Source organism: Rhinopithecus bieti, unplaced genomic scaffold, assembly GCF_001698545.2.
Source record: "Rhinopithecus bieti isolate Rb0 unplaced genomic scaffold, ASM169854v2 scaffold_29928, whole genome shotgun sequence".
In the NCBI taxonomy this organism is placed as follows: domain Eukaryota; kingdom Metazoa; phylum Chordata; class Mammalia; order Primates; family Cercopithecidae; genus Rhinopithecus; species Rhinopithecus bieti.
Genome location: NW_016814053.1, coordinates 2,563,222 through 2,588,555, shown reverse-complemented (window position 1 = coordinate 2,588,555; position 25,334 = coordinate 2,563,222). Strand labels below are relative to the sequence as shown.

Genomic DNA, 25,334 nt, shown 5'->3' with positions numbered 1-25,334 from the left:
AAATTAGAGCCAGTAGGTGTGTGCTCCTTTCCCACCCCCCTTGCTCTCTAATAACTAAGCAGATGAATCCCAAATATGGATCCCAAGTTTGAATTCCTTTTCAAACTCTATGCGTACATTTCTAAGTGTTTAGTGAACATACTTAGATATCTTCCTATTTCCTCAAACTCAGCATGTTAAAAACTCAAACCATTATTTCTCCCAATCCTGCCCCATCTTCTGTGTTTTGTTTTGTTTTGTTTTGTTTTCACATGGAGTCTCGCTCTGTCACCCAGGCTGGAGTGCAATGGTGCAACCTCCGCCTCTTGGGTTCAAGCAATTCTCCTGCCTCAGCCTCCCGAGTAGCTGGGATTACAGGTGCATGCCACCATGCCCAGCTAATTTTTGTATTTTTACTAGAGACAGAATTCCAGCATGTTGGCCAGGCTGGTCTCGAACTCCTGACCTCATGATCTGGCCACCTCGGCCTCCCAAAGTGCTGGGATTACAGGCGTAAACCACCACGCCTGGCCTCTGTGTTTTTCATTTTAATGCCATTGCCATCTTGACAATCCAGACACAAACTTTAGTCTCACTTTTTGGCGTTCAACTGTTTGCCAATTTCTGTTGATTTCTGTGGGTTCCCTTGAATGACCTGCTCTCTTCCATTCTGTCTTCCTGCCTTGGTGAGGCTCTAGCTACCCATTTGTTGTAGCAGACTTCTACGTGGTTATTTTCCTTTCTAGAAGTGGTAAAACTGGCAGCCTGAGGCTGAATAAAGATAGCAGACATATTTTGTTGGCCAAGATGTTTTTCAGGAGTTTAATTTTTAGCACCTGTGGGCAGGACTTGCACACTCCTTTTCTTAGCCCAGTACTCTTCTTTGCTTTATGTGACCTCAGTTACACATTTATTTTCTCTGCCTAGTTCCTGAAGGCATTGGAGTATACGATCCCATCTCATTCTGTGCATTGTAGTTTGCTTAAGCTTCCTAAAGCAACACATCTTGCTCCCTGCTCAGTTATCATTGACTCCTCTTGCCTGCCATAGTCCTTAAGCAAGTATTCAAAAGCCCTTCTCCATCCAGGTGGGCCTGTTCTTCCCTTGTTATCTTCCATTACCCTCTGTACCCACCTTGCTCTTGCAACAAACCAGTCCCCACTGCGGGGCCCCCAACTCACTTGCAGTGTCTTTCCTACCACATTTCTATGCTCAACTCTTGCCTGACCTGCAAGTCTTAGGTTTATTGACAGGTGTTCCAGAGGTCTTCCCAGAAGTACCCAGGCCCTCTGACTAATGCTGGGGATAAAAATAAAACACATATTTTAAAAATATTTGTTATATCTTCTTTATTTTATTTTACAAGGCTTTTGAAAATATCCACTTTTACATAAAATACTAGTAACCATAGTACAGGCTTGTAATTTATAAGGTATATTGGAGGTGCTCATATATTTTACTATTAGGCATATGTAACAAGTGTTTAGAGACCATTAATTAAGAGGATGACAAAGATCTATTTTTTAAGGTCTTATGTATTCCCAAATATAAGGAGAGATTACCTCCAAAAAGTTATTTGTGAGAAAACAGGGAATCACTGTACATTCCTGTCCTTATAAAGCCTGTCATGCAAGGAAGTATTTTCTCATTTACTTTATTTTGAGCAACCACATATTTCTCAAGAAAGACTTTGAAGTATTTTTAAGAAGACTCAACTTCGTACTAATGTGGAATCATTAAAAGGGAGGCAAAGATACTTAATACAGATGTAGTCCTTATTCCTGGGGGTATGACCTCACAATTGCAATTGTGGAACATATACTATATAAACAAGCTTTTTATGGATTATTTAAAAGAAAAAGGCAAAACATCATGATTATAGAGATAATGAAAATACACACAGGGAAGGATTTTTTTAAACTGGGTAATATTATGCAAATGGGTATTTGTGGCTTAAAATACTATTTCCTGTGACAGCAGTCATCACGTACTAGAGCACCAGCCATTGCCTCTGTCTGCCCCAGAAATGTACTTTCATCCAATCATTTGAAGGCATCTAATAGCTGGTGAGGGTTCTAGTAACAGCATTATAGACATTCAAACAACTTGGATGAAGACGAAGATGATGTGTTCTGGAAAGCAGTGTTAGGTGGCTCGTTAGGACATGGATGTTGACTCTTTGTTGTGAAATTTAGAATTCAATTGTTCATAAAAGGGAAATGGGAAAGAATGAAATTTCCAAGATGACATTTTCAAATAATATTTTGTTTTAAATATTTATGTGTAACTAGTGTGTTAAATATGATAATAGGCCTTTATTATACTGAATTCTGTTCACAATTTTTTTTAATGGGCCAAATTCTTTTTTTTTTTTTCTTTTTTTACTTCTTATCTTACGGAAATGGGGCAATCCCTAAAATTTGAGGTAACAATATTGGTGCATTTACAGATTTTTTCCATTTTGTTTTGTGTCTAGTAGAGAAGCAGAGGATAAATGATATGGAGAGTAAGATATTGTAAAAGGGGACGATGAAGTTACTCACTGGTTCTATTTTATTTTTTTAATTAGTAAACTGTGCTTGTATATAAAGAAGGTTTTTTAGCAGATCTGACCGTTGTACCTCTCACCTTCAAATCTGATGCTATTTGCCTGACTTTCACCATGTCAAAGGCAAATAATGTCTAAGTCAATAGAGAAATTTCCAATTTCAATAAGAACAAACACCAGTAAACCTTAGGTATCTTCTTGTACATAAGAAACTTGCCAGTAAATAGATCTTATAGAAAAATTTGATTCTAAAATTAATTGTAGGCCGGGTGCTTGACTCACGCCTATAATCCCAGCACTTTGGGAGGCCGAGGCAGGCAGATCACCTGAGGTCAGGGGTTCAAGACCAGTCTGGCCAACATGACGAAATCCCATTTCTACTAAAAGTACAAAAATTAGCTGGGCATGGTGGCGGCTGGCTGTAGTCCCAGCTACTCAGGAGGCTGAGGCAGGGAGAATTGCTTGAACCTGGGAGAGAGAGGTTGCGGTGAGCCAAGATCGTGCCACTGCACTCCAGCCTGGGCGACAGAGGGAGACTCTGTCTCAATAAATAAATAAATAAATAAATAAATAAATAAATAAATAAATAAAATTGTAAAATTTCTTGCAGTAATCAGTCAAGGAGGAATATTTTCTAGCCATGGGGTGTGTGGGAGTTAATCTTTGTGTTTCTTGGATGACTTGAGGTAGTCATGGCCAACCCACCTTACCGGAGCCCACTGAGGTGCCCAATAAATATTTTATTAATGAATGGTGAGCTATGGCAGTCTGACTTCTGTTTGTCCAAAACTTATGCTTTATTCATGAGGCTCATGAACAGGAGGGGGAAAACACAAAACGTTGAATCTAGTTAGTTAGATGAGTTTGCTCTTTTTCTCCCTGGGGGTAAAAGATACTGAATTACTTTGCCAAAAATAGTGCTTTGTCAAAACCTGGTGTCAGTAACACTTTTATTTAGTCCTTCATACATCTTTATAGGAGTGTTACCGGAAAGGAGTCACCATCCCAGACCCCAAGAGAGGGTTCTTGGATCTCACACAAGAATTTGAGGCAAATCCATAGAGTAAAGTGAAAGCAAATTTATTAAGAAAGTAAAGGGGCCAGGCACAGTGGCTCACGCCTGTAATCCCAGCACTTTGGGAGGCCGAGGTGGGCAGATCACCTGAGGTAACGAGTTCTAGACCAGCCTGACCAACAGGGAGAAACCCCATCTCTACTAAAATATAAAACTTAACCGGGAGTGGTGGTGCATGCCTGTAATCCCAGCTATTTGGGAGGCTGAGGCAGGAGAATCACTTGAACCCGGGAGGCAGAGGTTGCGGTGAGCTGAGATAGCGCCATTGCACTCCAGCCTGGGTGACAAGAGCGAAACCCTGTCTCAAAAAAAAAAAAAAAAATTAAGTAAAGGAATAAAGAATGCCTCTTCTGTAGGCAGGGTAGCCCTGAGGGCTGCTGATTGGCTATTTTGATGGTTATTTATTGTTTATATGCTAAACAAGGGGTGGATTAGTCATAAATTTTCTGGGAAAAGGGTGGGCAATTCCCGGAACTGAGAGTTTGTCCCCCTTTTAGATCGCATGGAGTAACTTCCTGACATTGCCTTGGCATTTGTAAACTGTCATGGCGCTGGTAGGAGTGTTTTTTAAAGCATGCTAATGCATTATAATTAGTGTATAATGAGTAGTGAGGATAATCAGAGGTCACTTTCGTTGCCATCTTGGTTTTGGTGGGTTTTGGCTGTCTTCTTTACCAAGAAAGAAGTCTTTAAGGAAGACTTGGAGGCCGAGTGCTGTGGCTCACGCCTGTAATCCCAGCACTTTGGGAGGCCAAGGCGGGCAGATCACGCGGTCAAAGATGGAGACCATCTTGGCCTTAGTAGAAATTCCATCTCTACTAAAAATACAAAAATTAGCCGGGCATGGTGGCGCATGCCTGTAGTCCCAGCTCCTCCAGAGGCTGAGGCAGGAGAATCGCTTGAACCCAGGAGGTGGACGTTGCAGTGAGCCGATATTGGACCATTGCACTTCAGCCTGGTGACAGAGCGAGACTTTGTCTTTAAAAAAGAAAAGAAAAGATTTTGAAATATTTTTAAATATCTTAAGTCCATGCTAATTTGGAATCATTAAAAAGGAGGCAAAGAAAACCTTTTATCAGCAAGGTTTTTGTGACCTGTATCTTGTGCGGACCTCCTATTTCATCCTGTGACTTAGAATGTCAAACCTTCTGAGAATGCAGCCCAGTAGGTCTCAGCCTTATTTTACCCAGCTCCTATTCAAAATGGAGTCGCTTTGGTTCAAACACCTCTAACAGGAGTCTCATTTGAACCTGTGGTGACATAGTCCTGCCTATTTGTTTATTATTGGTGACCTAACACATGACCTTGTGTTTTGATGTTAAGTAAGGTTGATCTCTTAGAGGAAACATTATCTTTCTTTTCTTTATTTCAGAGGGTTTATTACCTCTCTCTGGAATTTTACATGGGCCGAACATTACAGAACACCATGATCAACCTCGGTCTGCAAAATGCCTGTGATGAAGCCATTTACCAGGTACATTTTTCCTAGATTTCTCTCATCCTGTGCACTTCAGGAAACTTGGGGACATTAAACAAAAAAAAAAGTGAAATAAGAGTGAAAAATCACCTCTATAGATGTGGCTATTACAAACTTTTAAAATATACATCACTGGTCATCTCTCATTTAAGAGGAACAACCAGAAAAGAAGTTAGAGAACTCATTATGACTCATGAGAATTTTCTTTTGCAATCAAAGTCTTTGACAGCATTCCCCACAAATTACATTTCAGAAATTAATGTCTGAACAAGCCTTTTAAAAGTACTTGAGTCTTCTGCTATCAGAATCACAAGCTTTACTTTGGGCTTCTATCTCATTTTTAAGAAATGATCAAACTTTGTTATTCATGTATCAAGGCAATTTGTGAAAATGATCAGCTTTAAAAATTCTGTTGTCATACTTTCTCTGTTGCTTAATGAAAGGTAAAATACACTTCCTCCTTAAAGGAGGAGCTTGAAGTATTAACCCTAATGTACTAAGTTGTTTTCATGAATATATTTAACTTTTTCTTTCCTGAGCTTCAGGCACCTTCACACCCAAAACAGGTAGTCCTTAACCTTTTTAATGTGGTTGAAAGGAGAAATGTGTATTTGCAAAGACAAATTCTAAATGAGAGACTGTTCAAACTGTTCCTTTCCTTTGCCATAGGATTGTCCCCTCATGTGTCCTTCGCTCAAGAACAAACACATCTACGTAGAGCCAGGTCATACCTAACCCACACGTATGTGGTTAGGTGGAGTATTTCCTGGGAAAGAACCCCTGCAGGTCCTCTCCATGTCCCTTCCCTCTCCTTCCCCTAATATCAGCTGAAAATAACATCCCTCCCTTGGAGTAGCCTATACCCAGGCGGGGTGACGTGATCCATGTCTACTTGCTCAAAATTTATGTCATTTTTTTTTTTTTTTTTTGAGACGGAGTCTCATTCTGTTACGCAGGCTGGAGTGCAGTGGCACGATCTCGGCTCCCTGCAACCTCCACCTCCCAGCCTCAGCCTCCTGAGTAGCTGGGATTACAGGCATGCACCACCATGCCCAGCTCATTTTTGTATTTTTAGTAAAGATGGGGTTTTGCCATTTTGGCCAAGCTGGTCTCGAACTCCTGACCTCAGGTGATCCACCTGCCTTGGCCTCCCAAAATGTTGGAATTACAAGCGTGAGCCACCGTGCCGGCCTGTATCACACTGTAGACTTACATTTTTAGAATTTAAAAGTGCTGAGTGTTAGCACCAGCAGTTGGCTTACATGAGGAACCTAGTAAGCTCTAATCTGCAGAGAGCAAATTTGAAAGCCCCTTTAACGCTGAACAGAAGCATAACCATGGTTGAGCTTGTAAGATACAGTTGTCAATACCTGTGTGAGAAAGTAACTTTTGGTATAAAGGTAGGGATCCAAATAGGTGGCTCCGTGGAAACTGGGGCACAACTTCAAGCATTGGTACATATTCCACATATGTTTTTAAATGTGCAAATTATTTTTCCATTTAAAAAAATAGCCGGTTTCATGGGTTGCCTAACTTTCAGACAAGAACCCAGTTGTTTCACAACAGACCACCTTTAGCCATGCCTGGGCTAGATTTGCATCTAGTAGGCATAGAACAAGTTTGCCTGACCAACAATTCTTTCATTGTAAAATGAGCAATGCCGTGTGATCTCCAGGGCTGCAGGGCTCTGTCCCGAGTGCACAGGGGCGCTGTGGACTCTGCTGTGTGATCCCCAGCACTCTGGGGCAGGGAGCTGCCTGGCAATCAGTCCCATCCATGTCCAAATTCACAGATGCTGCTTGGCTTCCCACAGCCTCTTATCCACCCCAGGGAAAAGTAAAGGATTTTACCCCATCCAGCGGGATTGCAGGACTGCGGTTTCCCTGCCTGCTGTCAGGCCCCAGGTCTAGGGGGCAGTGACTCACTAACTGGTTTTGAGTTAACAACTTTTGACCCTACTGAGTAAATATGCTGTGGTCATGAAAAGATGAACTTTAGTCCATTTAGGAACATCTGACCTCAGGCCTTTTGGTCATTTTCAAAACCCCTCAGTCCAACTAATATCAGCTTGGTACTGGACTGTTTCTGAGGTTTTAACCCTACTGTACACACACACACACACACAAATGTTTTCAATGATAATAGCTAACATTTATTGAGGAATATCTGCCCAAGAATAGTTCCAAATGCTTTGTTTGTATAATGTTATTTAATTCACAGCAATCATCAATGAGGTAGGTACCGTTAGCCTCCACTTTTTTTAAATAGGAAAATTGAGGCATAGAGTTAGTAGCTTGCCCAGGGTCATATAGGAAGTAACAGAGTCAATAATGGACTTTTAGAGCCTACACTCTCCTCCATGCTGCAGCTGCACCATCTCATACAGTTTGCCTCTGCAGTCAGTATCTGATGCCAGAACAACCTTCAAGGGAGCTGATGCTAGTTTAGGTACACAGCTAAACCTGAAAACCTTTACCCAGAGCTGTAGGAAATGGCTGTCCCTCTGAATGGCCTGAATTTGTATCTGCTTCCGATACTGTTTTCCCTTCATTACCAGCTTGGATTGGATATAGAAGAGTTAGAAGAAATTGAAGAAGATGCTGGACTTGGCAATGGTGGTCTTGGGAGACTTGCTGGTAAGTGACATTGTGAGTGTATTATATTGTCTGGCCGATTGAAGATATCTAAGATGCCATGCATGACCATGCTTGGAAGAACCAGACAGGCTTCCTAGAAGAAGTGCAAGGTATGACCTGGTTGTAGATGTATTTGATGTATTTGTTCTTGAGTTTGCACTTTGGTTTGATCAATTCTACACAAATAGTAGAGACGGGAACTTGAACAAAAGAGACACTGCTTAAAACTCAGTTAACCAGATCCTTCCTATGCACTTAAGGGTATGTTAAATGTTGACAGACTAAAAAATTTATTACGCTAGCGTCCACTTTGATCACTACCCCGGTTCTGCACTCCTCCCTATAGGGGGTCATAGGGAACAGTTTAGTATTTAGAATTCCAGAACTTTTTTCTGGAATGTATATCTTCCAGACCTTTTTTCTACATATTTACACACACACACACACACACACACACACACACATATATATATATTCATTCTGTGAATATGTATATATTCACAGAAAACATTTAATTTTTAAGAAACATAATCACACTGTATGGCTTTAATACAATGTGATTTCTTTTTTAATTTGGAGATCTATCCAGGAAAGTACATCTAGGTCAAAAGTAGCGCCTTTACTTCACTGTTATTTGTTCAAAGATTCTCAACTCACATCCTTGTGTGGCATGACCTGAGTTAAGTTGCCTCTGTTTTATTTTATTTTATTTTTTCAGTGGTAGACTCCAGGTCAGAGGCATGACCCCAGTTGGTCAACCATTGTCTTGCCTTGTGCACTTGACTGCTTGATTGACTAGTGGGCAATGATACACTAATATTATTGGTATGGTTTTTTAATTAATGTCCTTTTTGTGTATAGATACAATTTGAGTTCTTTGCTTTTTTCAGGGAATAATTTTTCAGCAAATATATAGGAAAGCACTAAAAATATAATACCAGCTCCATTAATTTAGAAAATACCCGTCTCTATAACCTAGTAATTCCACTTGATATCTACCCTAAAGAAGCACACACGTAAGAAGACATGCGGGGAAAATAATTGTTACAGTATAGTTTATAAAAGTACCACACTGATTGTCAAAGAACGAAATTGATCTAGATGTACTTTCCTAGATAGATATCCAAATTAAAAGAGAAATCAAATTGCATTAAAGCCATACAGTGTGATACCATTTATGTTTTTTAAAAATTAAATATTTTCTGTGAATATATGTGTGTGTGTGTGTGTGTGTGTGAATATGTAGGAAAAAGATTTGGAAGATATATATTCCAGATATATATGTGTGTGCATGGGTGTGCATATGTGTGTGTGTACATAAGTATATAATGTGAATATGTAGAATAAAAGGTCTGGAATTCTAAATACTAAACTGTTCCCTATGACCTCCTGTAGGGAGGAGTGCAGAACTGGGATAGGGATCAAAGGGGATGCTGGCATAATAAATTTTTTTGTCTGTAACTTAATATTTTTAAGGAAGATGCACTAATGTATTATCTGTGAAATTTAAATTTAATAATAAAAATATACTACCACACGTGTATCAGATTGTATTCTATGAAAATAATTATCTCCTCTCTTTTAGAAATTGTTCAAAAATCTTCTGATTTTGCATACACTCAAATTACTAGAAATCCATTTGGATCTGTTTCATTTTTTTTCATCCTTAGTACATTAGTCACAGTGTGCTTTAACATTGCCATTAATAATGAACAAAACAAAATAAAATAATACCTGTGGGATACTTGCCACCTTCCTGTGAAAGTAATTATCTGACAATTTAGTAGGCTTTCTATGGGGCTGCAGGAAGGCCAGCAGCGCTGATGAAATGCACATCTAAGAATAAAAACCAGCCTACCTGCCTTTTATGTGAAGCCCGAGCCCTCAATCTTTGTTGGCTAGGTTAACTCTGTGCCCAACATTCATGACATTGCTCCTTAAGTTGACCGATGAAGTCAGAGTGAAGAGGCTGATGAAGCTGAGAATTCTCATTAGATGATCTCATCTAAGTTGGGACCCCCTCTAAGGATAGTCTGATCACGACTCAGGAAAAGCTGAAGAGCCACAGCTCAAAGAGAACAGGAATGGGAGCAGAGGCAGGCCATATGTGAGCATAGGGACTGGCGATGTTAGAAAAACTTGAAAGCCTAGGCCGTTTGTGTTTGTGGATCTCTGTTTTAAGGGCTGTACCACCAACCTCATTCAGTCCCTTTCTGTTTGATCTACAGCTTTCAATATTCTTGTCAGTTTTAATTCCTACTGTACACTTCCTCATTCTCTGTATATTTCTCAGCTTAAATTCCTGGAAGGGACAATCTGATTAGTGTAATGCCTTAGTTCTCACCCAGCCACAAGACAGATCCTTACCCAGCCTGTTGGTTAACTGTTCTGGATCAGATGCCCTGTCATCAAATAACAGAAAATCCAGAAAAATGGTTCAGTCAACAAGGACATGTGTTATCACATAACAAGAACTCCAGAGGATAGGCCATGCCAAGACTGGTTTATTCAGCAGCAGGAGTACAGCAGGACTCCAGGTCTCTGGTCCTTTTGTCTTTCCCCTCACGGAAAAAAGATAATGGCAGCAAGGAAAATCTTTCCCAGAATTCTATACCCAACAGACTTTCTAGCACCTCTCATCTGATTGAATGTCATTGTATGCTCATGGAGAAGGAAATACAATTGCTATGATTGACTTAGCAGATTAGAACAATCGAGCAAGATTCACTTCCTGGTTCAGCCTCCCTGAAGCATATGATCAGCTAATATCTGAACAATAGTAGAATTCCACGAGCCAGGAAGAAACAGAGCTGGCCACAGAATATCTTGTCAGTCAGGTGCTGGAAGGGAATGGGACATATATAAGTTATACTCTCCTGGGACTGTCTTTTCCAATGGGGTGAGTCTTAGGGGAGGATAGAGACAGCTTCCCTTAGAAAAGGCAGTGTGGGGACAATAATCGACATTATCTTGTGCAGGCTGACTTCCTTATCTGTTCTCAAACAAAATATACACAGTGGTTATTTCTAGAAGGTGAGGTTATAGATGACATTTTCTTCTTTATACGTTTTTTACATTTTCTAACTTTTGTATAGTATTAATTTTATAATTAGAAATGAGTTATTTTTAAAAAATCAATACCCATTGTGCAGTAGTATCTGTGCTTTAGAATACAAATGTGGTTCTTCATATAGCAATGTTTTGTGGCTACCATGTGTTTTAGGGAAAGACTGGAAATTTTGACTCAGCTTAGTGACTCTATCTTTTGCCTGTGCTCTGTTGAATGTAGCCTGCTTCTTGGATTCCATGGCAACCCTGGGACTTGCAGCCTATGGATATGGCATTCGGTATGAATACGGGATTTTCAATCAGAAGATCCGAGATGGATGGCAGGTGTGTGAGCTATCTTTCTAAATTTTGTTATTAAGGTACTTCTCTTTCATGGTGTTCTGGATGATTTATAATATATGGACCTTTAACATAGAGCTGTACCAATGTCTCTGGCACTTGGTTGGTATCAGTGAGTTCTATCTGTCCCTCTTCCCACTTCAGAATGTAAGTTTCCCAAGAACAGAGAGCCTTGCAGTATCACTCATCACCAGATCCATGGCACCGAGTGCAGTGGCTGACTCACAGGGTGCTCTGAAAATATTTATCACTGACTGCCTGAATGTGGACCACTAAAATGTGTGAACTTATGGAGAGCACATCTTTGACTCATGATCTCAGCCAAGAACCCTTGATGGTAGGAAGCACGATGCCATTTTGTAGGTGAGAACACTGAGTCTCTGAGGAAGTAAAGTTACCTCAGATCACACTGCTGGCAAATACATGTCCATATCCCCAGACTCCCAGGACCACATTCAGTATTCTCTTCTACACTCAGAGTCTTGCCTTCCTTAACATGCCAAGGTTACAAGATATAAGCCAAGTGTCCTGATTTTTTTATAAGATGAAATCAGACAGTGTTGTTAACTGTTACAGCAAATAAATCTGGCACACATTTAAGATGTATAATTACATTGCTCCATAGAAATTTGTACAAATCTATCCAAATGACACTACTTTTACTTTATATAACGAAACCAGATTGTTAGGTACTTTTTTTTTTTTTATCTCTAGTAATTGTTTGAGTCTACAATCGCCCTAGTGTGGACAGTTTTGCTGATACTAAGTGTGATTTAGGCTTTGTCTCTCCCTATTTTTGTCTCATATATACACCATTGACAGAAATATGTATCTTCAGTTTCCAAAAACCCTGAGCTCTCTGAGCCTTTCCCACACTTATGAGATGAGTCCAACAAGAGAACGCTCAGGGACTGGATGCAGAGACCTAGGCTGATGCCAGGAGAAAGGAAGATGGCCCGATGAGAATGAGTTTAGTGTCACCACTGCCCTCCTTCCCTCCCTCAGTATTTGGATTCTTTATGAGCCAAGGAAGGGAAGAACTAAAAAATTTGGTTTGATGAGAGAATGTGCCAAGGAAAAAGGATCAGGAGAATATTGGGGATAGAGTAGAAGACAAACTTCCACATTTTACTAAGAACCATTGCTGTTTATCTTTAGCTACCCGCAAATAAATAAAAGCTGAGAGGCAGCATCTTATAGAAGAGAAGCCTGGGTCCCAATTTCTCATTTGAGACCTAATGTCAACTTAGGGGACCTGATTACTTTTATAAGGTATGCTACCTCAATTAGGTTACCAAACTTCCCTGAACTCAGTTTTCTCAATGACAAAATGGAGATACAAACTCTACAGAATTATTATAAAAACATGTAAAATATCTGGCACACAATAAAATGCTAATATTAGTAAGCACACAATAAAATGCTAATTTTGCGTAAGAAAAGGAGGATACTTTAATAAATTATGGTATTCTATAATAAAATATTAGTGAAGCCATTCATATTATATTTTTGATTAATTTTAACAAAATAGGAAATCATTTGTGTTAGCTATAAGTAGAGGATATAGAGTTATAAGGGTGATATAACCTCAGCTATCCAGAGGAGGCCAGAAAGATAAAGGAAAAGTGCTAGAAAAAAATACATCAAAGCTTCAACAGAAGTTATCTCTGGAAGATGGGCAACTTCTACTGTCTTCTATATACTCTTCTACATATCTCATTTTCTGTAAGAAATATATGTACTATCCTCTATTTACTCTTCTACATGTTTTATATTCCATAAGTAATGTGCATTTTGTAATCATTAAAATTTATAAAAATGAAATAAGTTGTTCCTCTCCCCAATGGAGTAACCTAGAGTTCCATGCTGAGAGCCTAGTTTAGCAGGCATTTCCAGGACAACCAAAACTTTGACACAACCTAACCAAACAACATATGGTATCTAATTTTAGCCTTTGAAAAGGATACTGTGTGCTACTCACTATACTGCAGAATCTCCAAGGATCTCATTTCTTATCTCTTAACTACTGTCAGATGGAAGATTTAAAAGAAACTCAGGAAAGAAATCTCAATCTTTTTTTGTCTCAGGTATATTTTCCCCTTACATTTTATGAAGGACCACGATTATCACACCTACCTTTGCTCTTTTTAAATGATCTTTATTCCAGGAAACTATCTCTTTCTCTCCTATCAGACCAAGAAAGCGTGTATTCCAGTGTTCTTTAAAAAGAAAAATAAAGAAAGACTAAATAGGTTTTGCTCATTCAAAATATTGCAAAGCCAGCCAGGTGCAGTGGCTTACGCCTGTAATCCCAACATTTTGGGAGGCCGAGGTGGTTGAATCATTTGAGGTCAGGAGTTTGAGACCAGTCTGGCCAACATGGTGAAACCCCTGTCCCTACTAAAAATACAAAAATTAGCCAGGAGATAGTGGCGCGCACCTGTAATCCCAGCTACTTGGGGGCTGAGGCAGGAGAATCGCTTAAGCCTGGGAGGTGGAGGTTGCAGTGAGCTGAGATAGTGCCACTGCACTCCTGTCTGGGCGAGTGAGTGAGACCCTGTCTCAAAAAAAAAAATAAATAAAATAACATAAAATAAAATAAAATCCAAAGCTAACCTTATCAACCATCACTTCTTCTTTCATTATGACTTGAAATTGAATGAGGAGGGTATATAATTTTACTTAGCACCTCCATTGTTTACTGGAATGGGATTTTAACTGTCAAACATAAAATATATCATACCATAAAAAAGAAATTATTTCCATAAAAAACAAAAAGCATCTGTCAAGAAAGCAGCAGGCCTCTTCAGAGTATAGTCATGCCCCCACTCACACGTAACACTGTTCTTACAATGGCAGATTTGAAGAAGACTAATGAAAATTTCACATGCTGGGAAGGTTTTTAAAGGTTGATGGGCTTTTAATTTTTGAGTCTCTTCAAGGAAGATTTGCAGTTGTGGAGTGTTCATCATGAACCCCCTGAGGAAAATAATTGTATTGCTAAAATTCTATATTTACCATCTACTCTCATGGGAAGTGCAGTAATAGTGCTCTGTGAAAATCGCTGGCCCCGAGGAGGAAGTGGAGAGAAAGATGATTGCAACAACCTCACAGAAGTTTCACAATCACACCAAAGCCCTAGGTGGAAAGGCTCTCACAGTATGTATCTCGGAGCTGGATCCAGGTGGCTTCTGCAGCCCTTCTCTTGCCTCTTAGAACCCACACCTAGTTCGTGATAGCCAGTCATGCACGATTCACGTTACCCAGCAAAGCTTCTAATTATCATTGTGGAATTCTTGGTGTGCCACAGAAACATTTATCAGTTATTTATAACATCAGAAAGCCAAGTTCGTGGGCTTTCCTGATGTCTGTTCACTGGTTCTTTGTGGACTCTATATCCCACAGGTGAAGAGCATTTCTCAGAATTCAGTCAATAGAGTCCCCTGGGCTAACCTCTCCATCCCTGCTGGCTGGGACAGGTTCCATTGAGTCATTCCTCTAAAAAAATGCCTAGTCCAGCTGCCAACTGCACCCAGGTTGGCTCTTTTACTCCACAGATCCGCACTTGCTTTCTTCAGCCCTGTGCAACCTCTGGGATGAAACAGCTCTGACAGCTCACTTGGATGTAGATGAAAGTTCTCCCATCTTGGCCCCCCACCCCTACCCCTTCATATGATTAGCATGTTAGTGCATTTTGGGGATCATTGGCTACATGGAAACCTAAATTTACAGATCAATTTATCAATTCATTGGAAGAAAGCAAGGTAGAGAGAAGGTTTATCACCATATGGCAGCTTCTGTGGATTTAGTGGAGGCAGCAAGGGATAGTTCTCTCCTTCTCCTCAGATCTCCTCAGATCAACTTATTGTTATGAAACATTTGTTTCCCAATCTACCTTAAATACAAATCTTATAAAATTGATATAATTATTCACCGATTCTTTACTGAATCAGTGAGAGATTCACAATAAAGAACAGCAAGCAAATAAAGTCTCCAAGTTGTTAGCCCCATGAAGCTAAAACCAATCATTATTTAGCAGGAAAAAAATTCAACCAACATTTGATGGCATTAAGAATGTCGTGTGGCCGGGCGCAGTGTCTCACACCTATAATCCCAGCACTTTGGGAGGCTGAGGCAGGCGGATCACTTGAGGTCAGGAGTTCAAGATCAGCCTGGCCAACATGGTAAAACCCCATCTCTACTAAAAATACAAAAATTAGCTGTGTGTGGTGGCAGGCACCTGTAATCCCAGCTACTCGGGAGGATGAGTCAGGAGAATCACTTGAATTTGGGAGGCAGAGGTTGCAGCAAGCCAAGATTGTGCCACTGGACTCCAGCCTGGGTGACAGAGCGAAACTGTGTCTCAAAAAAATAAAATAAAATAAAATAAAAGAGTAAATGCAACCTCTGACTTCCACAGCAGTCAAGGAGTGAACCCACAGGAGAAAGTTCAGAGCCCATCCTCTCTTATCTGAGCACTTCAGGCTTCTTGGGGGCAGGACAGTATATGATCCTACTGCATTTCTCAGCAAAAAAAAAAAAAAAAAATGTCATCAGTTCTCCCATGGTCATGAGTTTTCAAAGGAAAACTGTTTCTGCCTCATCGTCCTCCTATTTCCTACAGTGCCTTCAGATGGGTTTTACAACAGCCCTGCATGCTGAAACAAGGCACACAGGCCTATGGTTCTTTCCTGTTACAGGAAGCAGTGTTCATATTGCTCAGTATTTTAAAACCCAAAATTGGCCCTTGCCTAAGTGCAGCATAAAGTATTTTGTAAGTCAGGATGTTTTGATCCTTTGTTGATATTATCATTTTACTTATTATAGTGTTTCTAGTTATGAAGCTTGTGCTAATGGACTTTTTCTTTTTTTTCTTTTTTTTTTTTTTTTTTTTTTTTTTGAGATGGAATCTTGCTCTGTAGCCCAGGCTGGAGTGCAGTGGCATAATCTCTGCTCACTGCAACCTCTGCCTCCCTGGTTCAAGTGATTCTCCTGCCTCAGCCTCCTGAGTAGCTAGGATTACAGGTGCCCGCCACCACGTCCAGCTAATTTTTGTATTTTTAGTAGAGACGGGATTTCACCATGTTGGCCAGGCTGGTCTCAAACTCCTGACCTCATGATGTGCCCACCTTGGCCTCCCAAAGTGCTGGGATTACAGGTGTTGCCACCACACCTGGCCAAGTTAATGGACTCTTTAACAAGCTTCTTGTCAACTGGCAAACCTCAATTGTTTATTAAAATTTTAAGAAGATGCGACTTTCTGATGAGCTCAGGTCTCTCTCCAGCCTTCCCTAGGCTTCATCTTGCATCTGATAACTCCTCCTTCCTCCAGTGGCTCTCTAACTCCTAGCTCTCCTAACTAAAGATGTTGTTGCTATGAGTCCCATTTCCATTCATCATGACGCTGGTAGTTAATATTAGTGGGAAGCTTATCAGCTTTCTTGATAAAAAGTCATTACCAAAGTTTGAATAAGTGAACGTGTATTCATTTGTCTAGCTGTTGAAAATAATCTTTAGTGTTTATTTTTGTCTCTTCGCACTGTTCCTGAAACAGGCATTACACTCATGTTTAGGTGATCATGAGATGTCCAACATTGTGTTTAATTCTTAAGCAATATCTTTTAAAACTACAGCTGAGTTTTCTAAGAGGTGGATATGAGGAATCAAATAGGCAAAATAACCATCTTGGAGATGATCTCATTGACAAAGTTGCTTTTTTTTTGCCCCCTTCTGGCCAGAACACAATTCCATTTTTTAACGTATAGTCATGCACCACATAACGACATTTCAGTCAACAATAGAGCACATATGCAATGGTGGTCCCATAAGATGGTAATGGAGCTGTGCCCTACAGGTGTACCATTTCTTATGTTTTATACTGAATTTTTACTGTACCATTTCTATGTTTGGATATGTTTAGATACACAAACACTTACCATCGTGTTACCATTGCCTACAGTATTCAGTACAGTAACGTGCTGTACAGGTTTGTAGTCTAGGAGCAGGAGGCTATACCATATAGCTCAGGTGTGTAGTAGGCAACACCATCTGCGTTTGTGTAAGTGCACTCTGTGATGTTTGCACAATGACAACATTGCCTAACAACACATTTTTCAGAATGTATCCCTGTCGTTAAGCAATCTACAACTGTATGTGTAATATTTTAAAGGTTTCAATAATTTACTTTAAAATACATCCCCTCCAATGTGTTTGGTGGTGGTGGTGTTCTTATTTTGATGTGTTTGTTTGTTTGTTGCAAATGAAAATGTATTTGATGTCCAGGATATCCTAAATAGAAACCATAGTTTAAAATTGTATATAAGAAATATTTTGTTATAAATTGACATAAATACCTAGGAAAATATTGAAATTGTCAATAAAATAAGTTCATTACCTCCTAAAATATGTTATTTTCAAAATAAACTATAATCTATAGTTCATTACAAATCAAAATTACATAAGGATTAAGATAAGCAAAGACTACATAATGCAATAATGTTCTGTACCTATATCAATAAGCTTGATTAAAAGAGTGTTCTGTAAGTAGCATTTTCTAACTGATTCTGTATATTCGAGCCACAAGAATCTTGACTGAACCCATTGTGTAGGACTTGACAGGCCCAGGTATTCAATGATAAACATCCCTGTAAGGCCTCTGTCTCTAGCTGAAGCTGGACAATTGGATTCACAGATGTTAAGACACAGGCTGTGGAACACAGAGACCTAAGGGCAGATCTTATCTCTGTCATTTACTGTTTGACCTTGAGATCTTATCTGTACCGTTTACTGTTTGACCTTGAGCAGTAACAATTCCTCATCTTTAAGAGAGGACTCATAGTTCCCTCCTGTATGGTTGATATAATGTGAGGATTAAATGCAGTCATACATATAAAATATTTAGGGCTGTATTAGCAAGTATTATTATTGTTGATTGTAGGCTATAAAACAATTACAAAAGAGTACTCAGTATTCATAAGTTGTTTCAGTTAAAGATGTTTTAAATTTAATATAATTGAAGGGCTAGGTTCACATTTCCTCACAAATAAATTCTAAGTAATACTGTATCCTTTTGCAGGTAGAAGAAGCAGATGATTGGCTCAGATATGGAAATCCTTGGGAGAAGTCTCGCCCAGAATTCATGCTGCCTGTGCACTTCTATGGAAAAGTAGAACACACCAATACTGGGACCAAGTGGATTGACACTCAGGTATTCAGAGTGCTCGTATAGCCAACATTTTGTATAGTATTTAGTTCAGCAGATAATATGTTGACTATGTAGCATACAGTGTGATATTGAGTATAGGGCATGTCATGTATTAAGTAATAGAATATATTTTTGTAAATAAATCTGTTACTTCTCTTAGTGCAACCCACTCATTTTGGAGACAAGGGAGCTGAGGCCAAGAGAGGAGTGACTTTTACAAGGGTCATTTTGCAATCAACTTTGTCAGAAAATTATCAGTTTGCTTGTTTGTTTTTTGTTTTTCGGTGTTTTTTTTGTTTGTTTGTTTTTTTTTTTTTTTGCACCAGAAAATTGTCAGTTCTATAGTAACCAGCATGCTTACCTCTTTGGTTTTATATTAAGATGTTGATAGCAAAATTGAATAATTTTAAATGTCATTCCTGGCTGGACGCAGTGGATCACACCTGTAATCCCAGCACTTTGGGAGGCCAAGGCGGGCAGGTCACCTGAGGTCAGGAGTTCAAGACCAGCCTGGCCAACATGGTGAAACCCCATCTCTACTAAAAATACAAAAATTAGCCAGGCGTGGTGGCCTATGCCTGTAGTCCCAGCTACTTGGGAGGCTGAGGCGGAGGTTGCAGGGAGCCAAGATCATGTCACTGCACTCCAGCCTGGGCGACAAAACGAGACTCCATCTCAAAAAAATAAAATAAAATAAAAATAAAAGTATGCAGTTTACACAATCAATCCTGGAAGCATTTTATTTACACTGTGGGTCCCACTGCTGAGCTAACTTGTATTTACAAAGCACCTCTAGGTATTTTCATAATGTATCAAGAAATTCAATTGGAGAGAGTGTGTGTTTCTGGGCCCACAGAGGCAAAGTTAGGGAGCAAGGTAATATAAGTGAGCTGGCCCAAGTCATGCAACTTAGCTTCACAGACTGAAGTAATCACATGAATTAACCCCAAACTGGTACCCAGTGAGCTCAGAGCATGCGGCCACATGTGCTCTGTGCATGCATGGGATGGCTTCCAATAAAGTCAAATGACACAGTCACGTGTCAGTTTAGGTCCTCTAGGAAACAGACACCAGAGAGAAGAAGTGCAAGTGACATACTGGGGGGATGCCGATGAAAGATCAAGAGGAGAGGGAGCAGGACGAGGAAGTCTTCAGACTGTGACACAGGTGTGCCACCTGTGAAAAGTGAAGCGCAAAGAAGGAGGATTCTCATGGAGAGCCTCAGACCGCAGTGCCATTCTGAGCAAGTGGCCAGGCTGATGGAGCCTGAGACTAAAGATTGCCCATTAAAGAAGTTCCGGCCATAGTGTCCCAGCCACATGGAGCATCCCAGAGAGCACAGCCTTGGTGTGCACTCTGAGGGAGCAAGTTCTCTTTGCGGTTCTCTGAAAGAAGATCTAAGCTGTGCACTTGCTGGGCTGCCTTAATTATGCTTCAAGGGTCAGAAGGGTCAAACTCTTGTTTGAACTGAGACTCAATCCCAGCCTGCAAATGACTTTCCCTGATTGATCACAACTTGCTTTAAAAGTCCAGAGACTTTTATGTCTTAATGAAAGATATTTAAATGGGGGTAATTTATTACTTTGAGGTCACGGTGATCATGAAAGCATGACTGAATATATGTGATTGATATGGACTATAATGCTTCATTCATTCACAATTTAACAGACCAAATTAAAGAGATGCGTATTTAGGTTTCATTGCTGCCGTGACTGTGACCTTGGGCAAGTCACTTCTCTCTCAGCTTCAGCTCCCTCATGTCCAAAATAAGTGGGTTGCACTAAATAAGATCCAGCATCCTCCAGTTCAATTATTCTGTCATTCTCCTTCCTTCGAGCTTGACTCTGATGAGGCAGGGAATAAAAATGAATCATTTCTCACATGAATTTTCGATGCACTGTGAAACATACTTCATCTTCCTCTTCTCTATTTCAGTGACTGTCACAAAGATCAAGCTAGATTTTCCAAAACTTACCTCTTAGACTCAACTCAGCTAATTATCAGTTGATTTGGCAGATCACTATAGGAATCACTAAAATAACTCCTTATGCAACTTTAAAAATCTAGCACAGCATTTTAAATATTATATGAGATGTTACAGCTTCATAAATTTCCTATTCCATTGATTTTCATCATATTTGAAATCAGATCACTGAAAAACCTATGCAAAACGTATTCTAAGTGCTATTTTTTGGTGGGTACAGATTCACATTGTCACTTTGTTTGCATATCATATTTCATTATTATTAGAGCAATGGCTTGATATGAAACATGAAAGATAAACTTTTTTGAATACCAACACCATATCATTCCATTCCACTGCATTTATATCAGGGCAAGGACACATGGAGAGTCAACATAGAAACATTATAAAGGACCATCATTGTGGATGGTTCCAGTCACTAGATTGTACCAGGTGGGGGAGGAACCGCATGTTCCTCTAATACCCTTTGCAACCCTGGGACCCTCTTCTCCATTTAGGCCTCACACAATTTGAGTTGATGATAGAGCCAGGAATAGAATTCCATTGCAGTCTCCCAGCCCCGTGTTCAACCTATGTCATCACACTTGGGAAACAATGAGCAGCTGCTTCTGTTTAATCCTACAGGTGGTCCTGGCTCTGCCATATGACACCCCGGTGCCTGGCTACATGAACAACACTGTCAACACCATGCGCCTCTGGTCTGCTCGGGCACCGAATGACTTTAACCTCAGAGACTGTGAGTACAGCACAGGTCTTGGTTTCTTTATGCATATGCTTAATCTTTTTGATTGCTAGTTAGAACCAAATTGAGCTTGAAACAAACAAACAAAAAAGCCTTGAGTTTCTGATATGAACTTCAGTGACTAAGCAGGCGTTGTATGGAGGAAGTAGGGAGGACATTTTTCAAGCAATTCTCATGTGAAGCCCAGCATGATGGTTTGTTGAAATCCTTTGGGATTTTTAGGAATTTTAGGAATCCCACATGACACACAGCACAGAGACAGTGAGATCAAGAGGTTTCCCACAACAATGACTGGTTTCTCTATTTATTGTTTCTCTAACTTTCCCCTAGTTAATGTTGGAGACTACATTCAGGCTGTGCTGGACCGAAACCTGGCCGAGAACATCTCCCGGGTCCTCTATCCCAATGACAATGTGAGTGATCAAGGTTGCTTTCTTAGTGGCAACAGGAGCAGCTTATTTCACAAGAGCCTGTTCAGCAACCTATAAAACACATTTAATATCAATGTTTTTCCATGTGCAGAAGACGCTCCGTATTTCTCCCTGGATTGTCTAGATTTCCCCTCCCAACCAAGTAAGGAAAACAAATCTGTATAGTTCATGAAATCAGAATTTATATTTTGCCCTTGATTAGTGACCCCCATCACTAATGGGGAAGTTCTAGAGATGTATTTTAAAAACCTGGATATAAGAGATGAAGTAAGTCACTGGTGAAGCACTACTTCCTTTCCAGATAGAAAGTTTATCTGCAAAGTCAGAAGACACTGAAGATTTCCTGCCTCACCTCTTCTCTCACTGACTAGGCCCTTTCTGGTCCTCTGCCCTGATGCTAGATGGAGTCAGATACCCTGGGGTAGACCCATGAACAAACGCCTGTTTCTCATGCCACTGACTTGTATCTTTTTCTTTTGTATCTTTTTCTTATCATCAATTCAGTTATTCTAATTTTATTATAAATATAGCTTAGTTAAGAAAAAACACTTGGGGCCGGGTGCAATGGCTCATGCCTGTAATCCCAGCACTTTGGGAGGCTGAGGCAGGCAGATCATTTGAGGTCAAAAGTTCAAGACCAGCCTGGCTAACATGCAGGAAAATCGCTTGAGCCTAGGAGACAGAGGTTGCTGTGAGCCACGACTGCACCAATGCACTCCAGCCTGGGTGACAGAGTGAGACTCTGTCTCAACACACACACACACACACACACACACACACACACACACACCACTTGGAACTGGATCTCAGGTAACTGCTATTGATTCTTAGTTGTTTTAAATATATGTAACTCTAAACTTCTCTATGGGTAAAATCCTTTTCATGAAGCTGTAATGATTTTTTTAAAGTTTTCTCAGAAGCAATAAAATTAGCACTCTGCTTTACAAAGATGGCAGAAAACAAGGATCTTGGGGGGACTAGGATATGAATAGTCCTTAACACCAGATGTCCACCTGCTGTTAAATTATAATCCCTCAGAAGGGAAGATGATTACATGGATTTTGCTGGGGCATTTTTAGGAACCTAATGGTATATGTTATTATTCCTTTGTGGAAAACATTGTGGCTTCAGTACATTTCAGAGAAACCTGTAACCCAAAAGCAAAAAGTTATTCTATGTCAGGGTCAAAGTAAGAATTCTTCCAAGTCTGGGACCATACTGCCAACCTAAACCCAGGCTGCAGGGGCTTGAAATTCATCTTCCTGTCTTCAGTAAGGACCAAAGCTAATTTTACTGGGAAATAATCATCTGCAGTAACTGACAATATATACGAAGTTAGCATGGGGCAAAAAGTTGACTAGATTTGTTGGCTAAACGGGAGCGCTCAGGATCATGTTTTTGTTTGTTTGTTTGTTTTAAGAGTGAGCTGATAAATCCTTTTGTACTGTAATTGCAATAACAAATTCATTCTTCTCAACTTGGCCATAGCCCTAGTCCAAACATTAGTTTCTCTTCCAGGAAGCCTGCACCTTTCTTCACTCTGCAGCTTTGAGATATCTGTTCCCTGCTTAAAACTCTTGAAAGACTTTGGATCACCTGTAAGAGAAGGACAGAATCTTAGTCATGTTACCTAAGTTCTTCATTGATGTGGTTACCAGTGCCCTGATGCATCTTCCATGATTTTGCCCCAACAATAGGCCCCAGCTGTGCAGGACTATTGACCCTGTTCCTTCCTACCTCCATGCCTTGCACGGCATCCGTTGCTTGCAGGGAATATTCTGACACATTCCTACTCATCTTTTAGGGCTTAGGTTAAGAATTACCTGATCACCCAGGTTCTCAAAATACTGTATATTTAACTTAACTTAATTTTTTTTTTAAATCATCACATTGTATTTATAGCCTTGTTTATACCCCCCACCCCCCACCGCCTACTAATTTGAACTTCTTCAAGTCAAGGACTGTGTGTAATTAATCATTTTATTTCTAGGACCTTAAAACATTCCTGGCTCAATAAATGTTACAGTTTATTAGAGATGGATTCCATAGTGCTATTTATTATGTTTTAGAATGACTTCATAACTTTTACAGATACATGTCATTAGAAAAAATACACAAGTAACATAAAAAGTACCAAGAATAAAATAAAAGCTGGTTCCTAATTCTACCACCTATAAATTTCCTTTGGTACAGGTTGAGTACGCCTTATCCAAAATGCTTGGGACCAGTAGTGTTTCAGAATTCAGATGTTTTCAGATTTTGGAATATTTGCATATATAATGAGATATCTTGAGGATGGAACCCAAGGATAAACACAAAATCCATTTCTGTTTCATATACACATTATACACACAGCCTGAAGCAATTTTGTGCGATATTTTTAGTAATTTTGTGCATGAAACAAAGTTTTGACTCTGTGTTGATTATGACCTGTCACATGAGGTCAGGGGTAGAATTTTCCACTTGGCTGTGTCACATGAGTACTCAAAAAGTTTCAGATTTTGGATTTCCAGATTAGAGATGCTCAACCTGTACTATCCAATCCAGACAGTTTTCTATTAATGACTTTTAATTTTTAATCCAGACTTTTAATTTTTATCAAAGTTGTACATACACATAATTGATTTTCTGGGTACTTACCTCCATATTTCTGAATAACATGCAGTTGATTTTTTTTCATTTTTACAATTGTTTGTTGACTCCCCACCATTGAAGATGGGACTCTAGCTCACATCCTCACATGTACTCCCACCCTCACCACATGAACACATACTTCCCATCCCGAATTCTCTCAACATGCTTACATCATAATTTTCACTAACTCCTTAATCAGCATTTACATTATTATGACTTTGTAATGCTACAGACAGCTGATCTGTGCATATGTGTATCCTCATATAATGATTACTTTTCCTTTTCTTAAAATGTTTAACTTATCCTGGAATTAATCATTTTAATTTCTTTGCTTGCTTGGTTTTCTGATGAATTTTCCCTAATTTAGCCCATACTATGCCCAGTTATATATATTTCCTCTCAATATGTTCACTTTTAGTTATTCTATTAACTTAGTCTTTTTTTCTGATAAATACTTTTCGTTCATTTAAATATCCCTTTTAATAGCTAAATCCCAGAGGAAAATGCTAATTCTAGGAATGTGTTTAACTGAAAAAGACTCATATTTCCATTTAAGTTTAGGCAATTATTCTTGACAGGAGGTACATTAACTAATGTTGCAATAAAGCCTCCATCAAGTATCTCATACTTAAGCAAAGACCTCAAATCATAGTTTGTAGCGTATTGCAGCCTTCATTCAAAATATGCTTTATGGCCCGGTGCAGTGGCTCATGCCTGTAATCCCAACACTTTAGGAGGCTGACATGGGCAGATTGCTTGAGCTCAGGAGTTCCAGGCCAGTCTGGGCAATATGGTGAAACCCCGTCTCTACAAAAAGTACAAAAATTAGCCAGGCATGGTAATGCAAGCCTGTAATCCCAGCTACGTGGGAGGCTGAGGCAGGAAAATCGCTTGAACCCGAGAGGCAGAGGCTGCTGTGAGCTGGAATCAGATCATGCCACTGCACTCCAGCCTGGGCGACAGAGTGAGACTCCGTCTCAAAAAAAAAAAAAAAAAAAAAAACAAATAGCCAGGCATGGTGGTGCATGCCTGTAGTCCCAGCTACTCAGGAAGCTGAAGTAAGAGGATTGCTGGAGAGTGGGAGGCAGAGGTTGCAGTGAGCCAACATCACATCACTGCACTCTAGCTTGGGTAACAGAGCCAGACCCTGTCTCAAAAATATAAATATAAATATATATAATATAAATATATATGTTTAATATATTTTAATATAATA

General features: G+C 39.7%; 1 protein-coding gene across 1 annotated transcript in view; it reads left to right on the top strand.

Moving 5' to 3' along the window:
* The window catches only part of PYGL (glycogen phosphorylase L), a 42,789-nt gene that overhangs the window by 2,622 nt on the left and 14,833 nt on the right, over nt 1-25,334 (top strand). The window contains exons 2-7 of the mRNA XM_017849537.1: nt 4,975-5,076; nt 7,637-7,715; nt 11,005-11,108; nt 18,199-18,330; nt 20,936-21,047; nt 21,384-21,466. Coding sequence (XP_017705026.1) covers nt 4,975-5,076; nt 7,637-7,715; nt 11,005-11,108; nt 18,199-18,330; nt 20,936-21,047; nt 21,384-21,466 — 612 coding nt within the window. The remainder of the gene's footprint in view (nt 1-4,974; nt 5,077-7,636; nt 7,716-11,004; nt 11,109-18,198; nt 18,331-20,935; nt 21,048-21,383; nt 21,467-25,334) is intronic.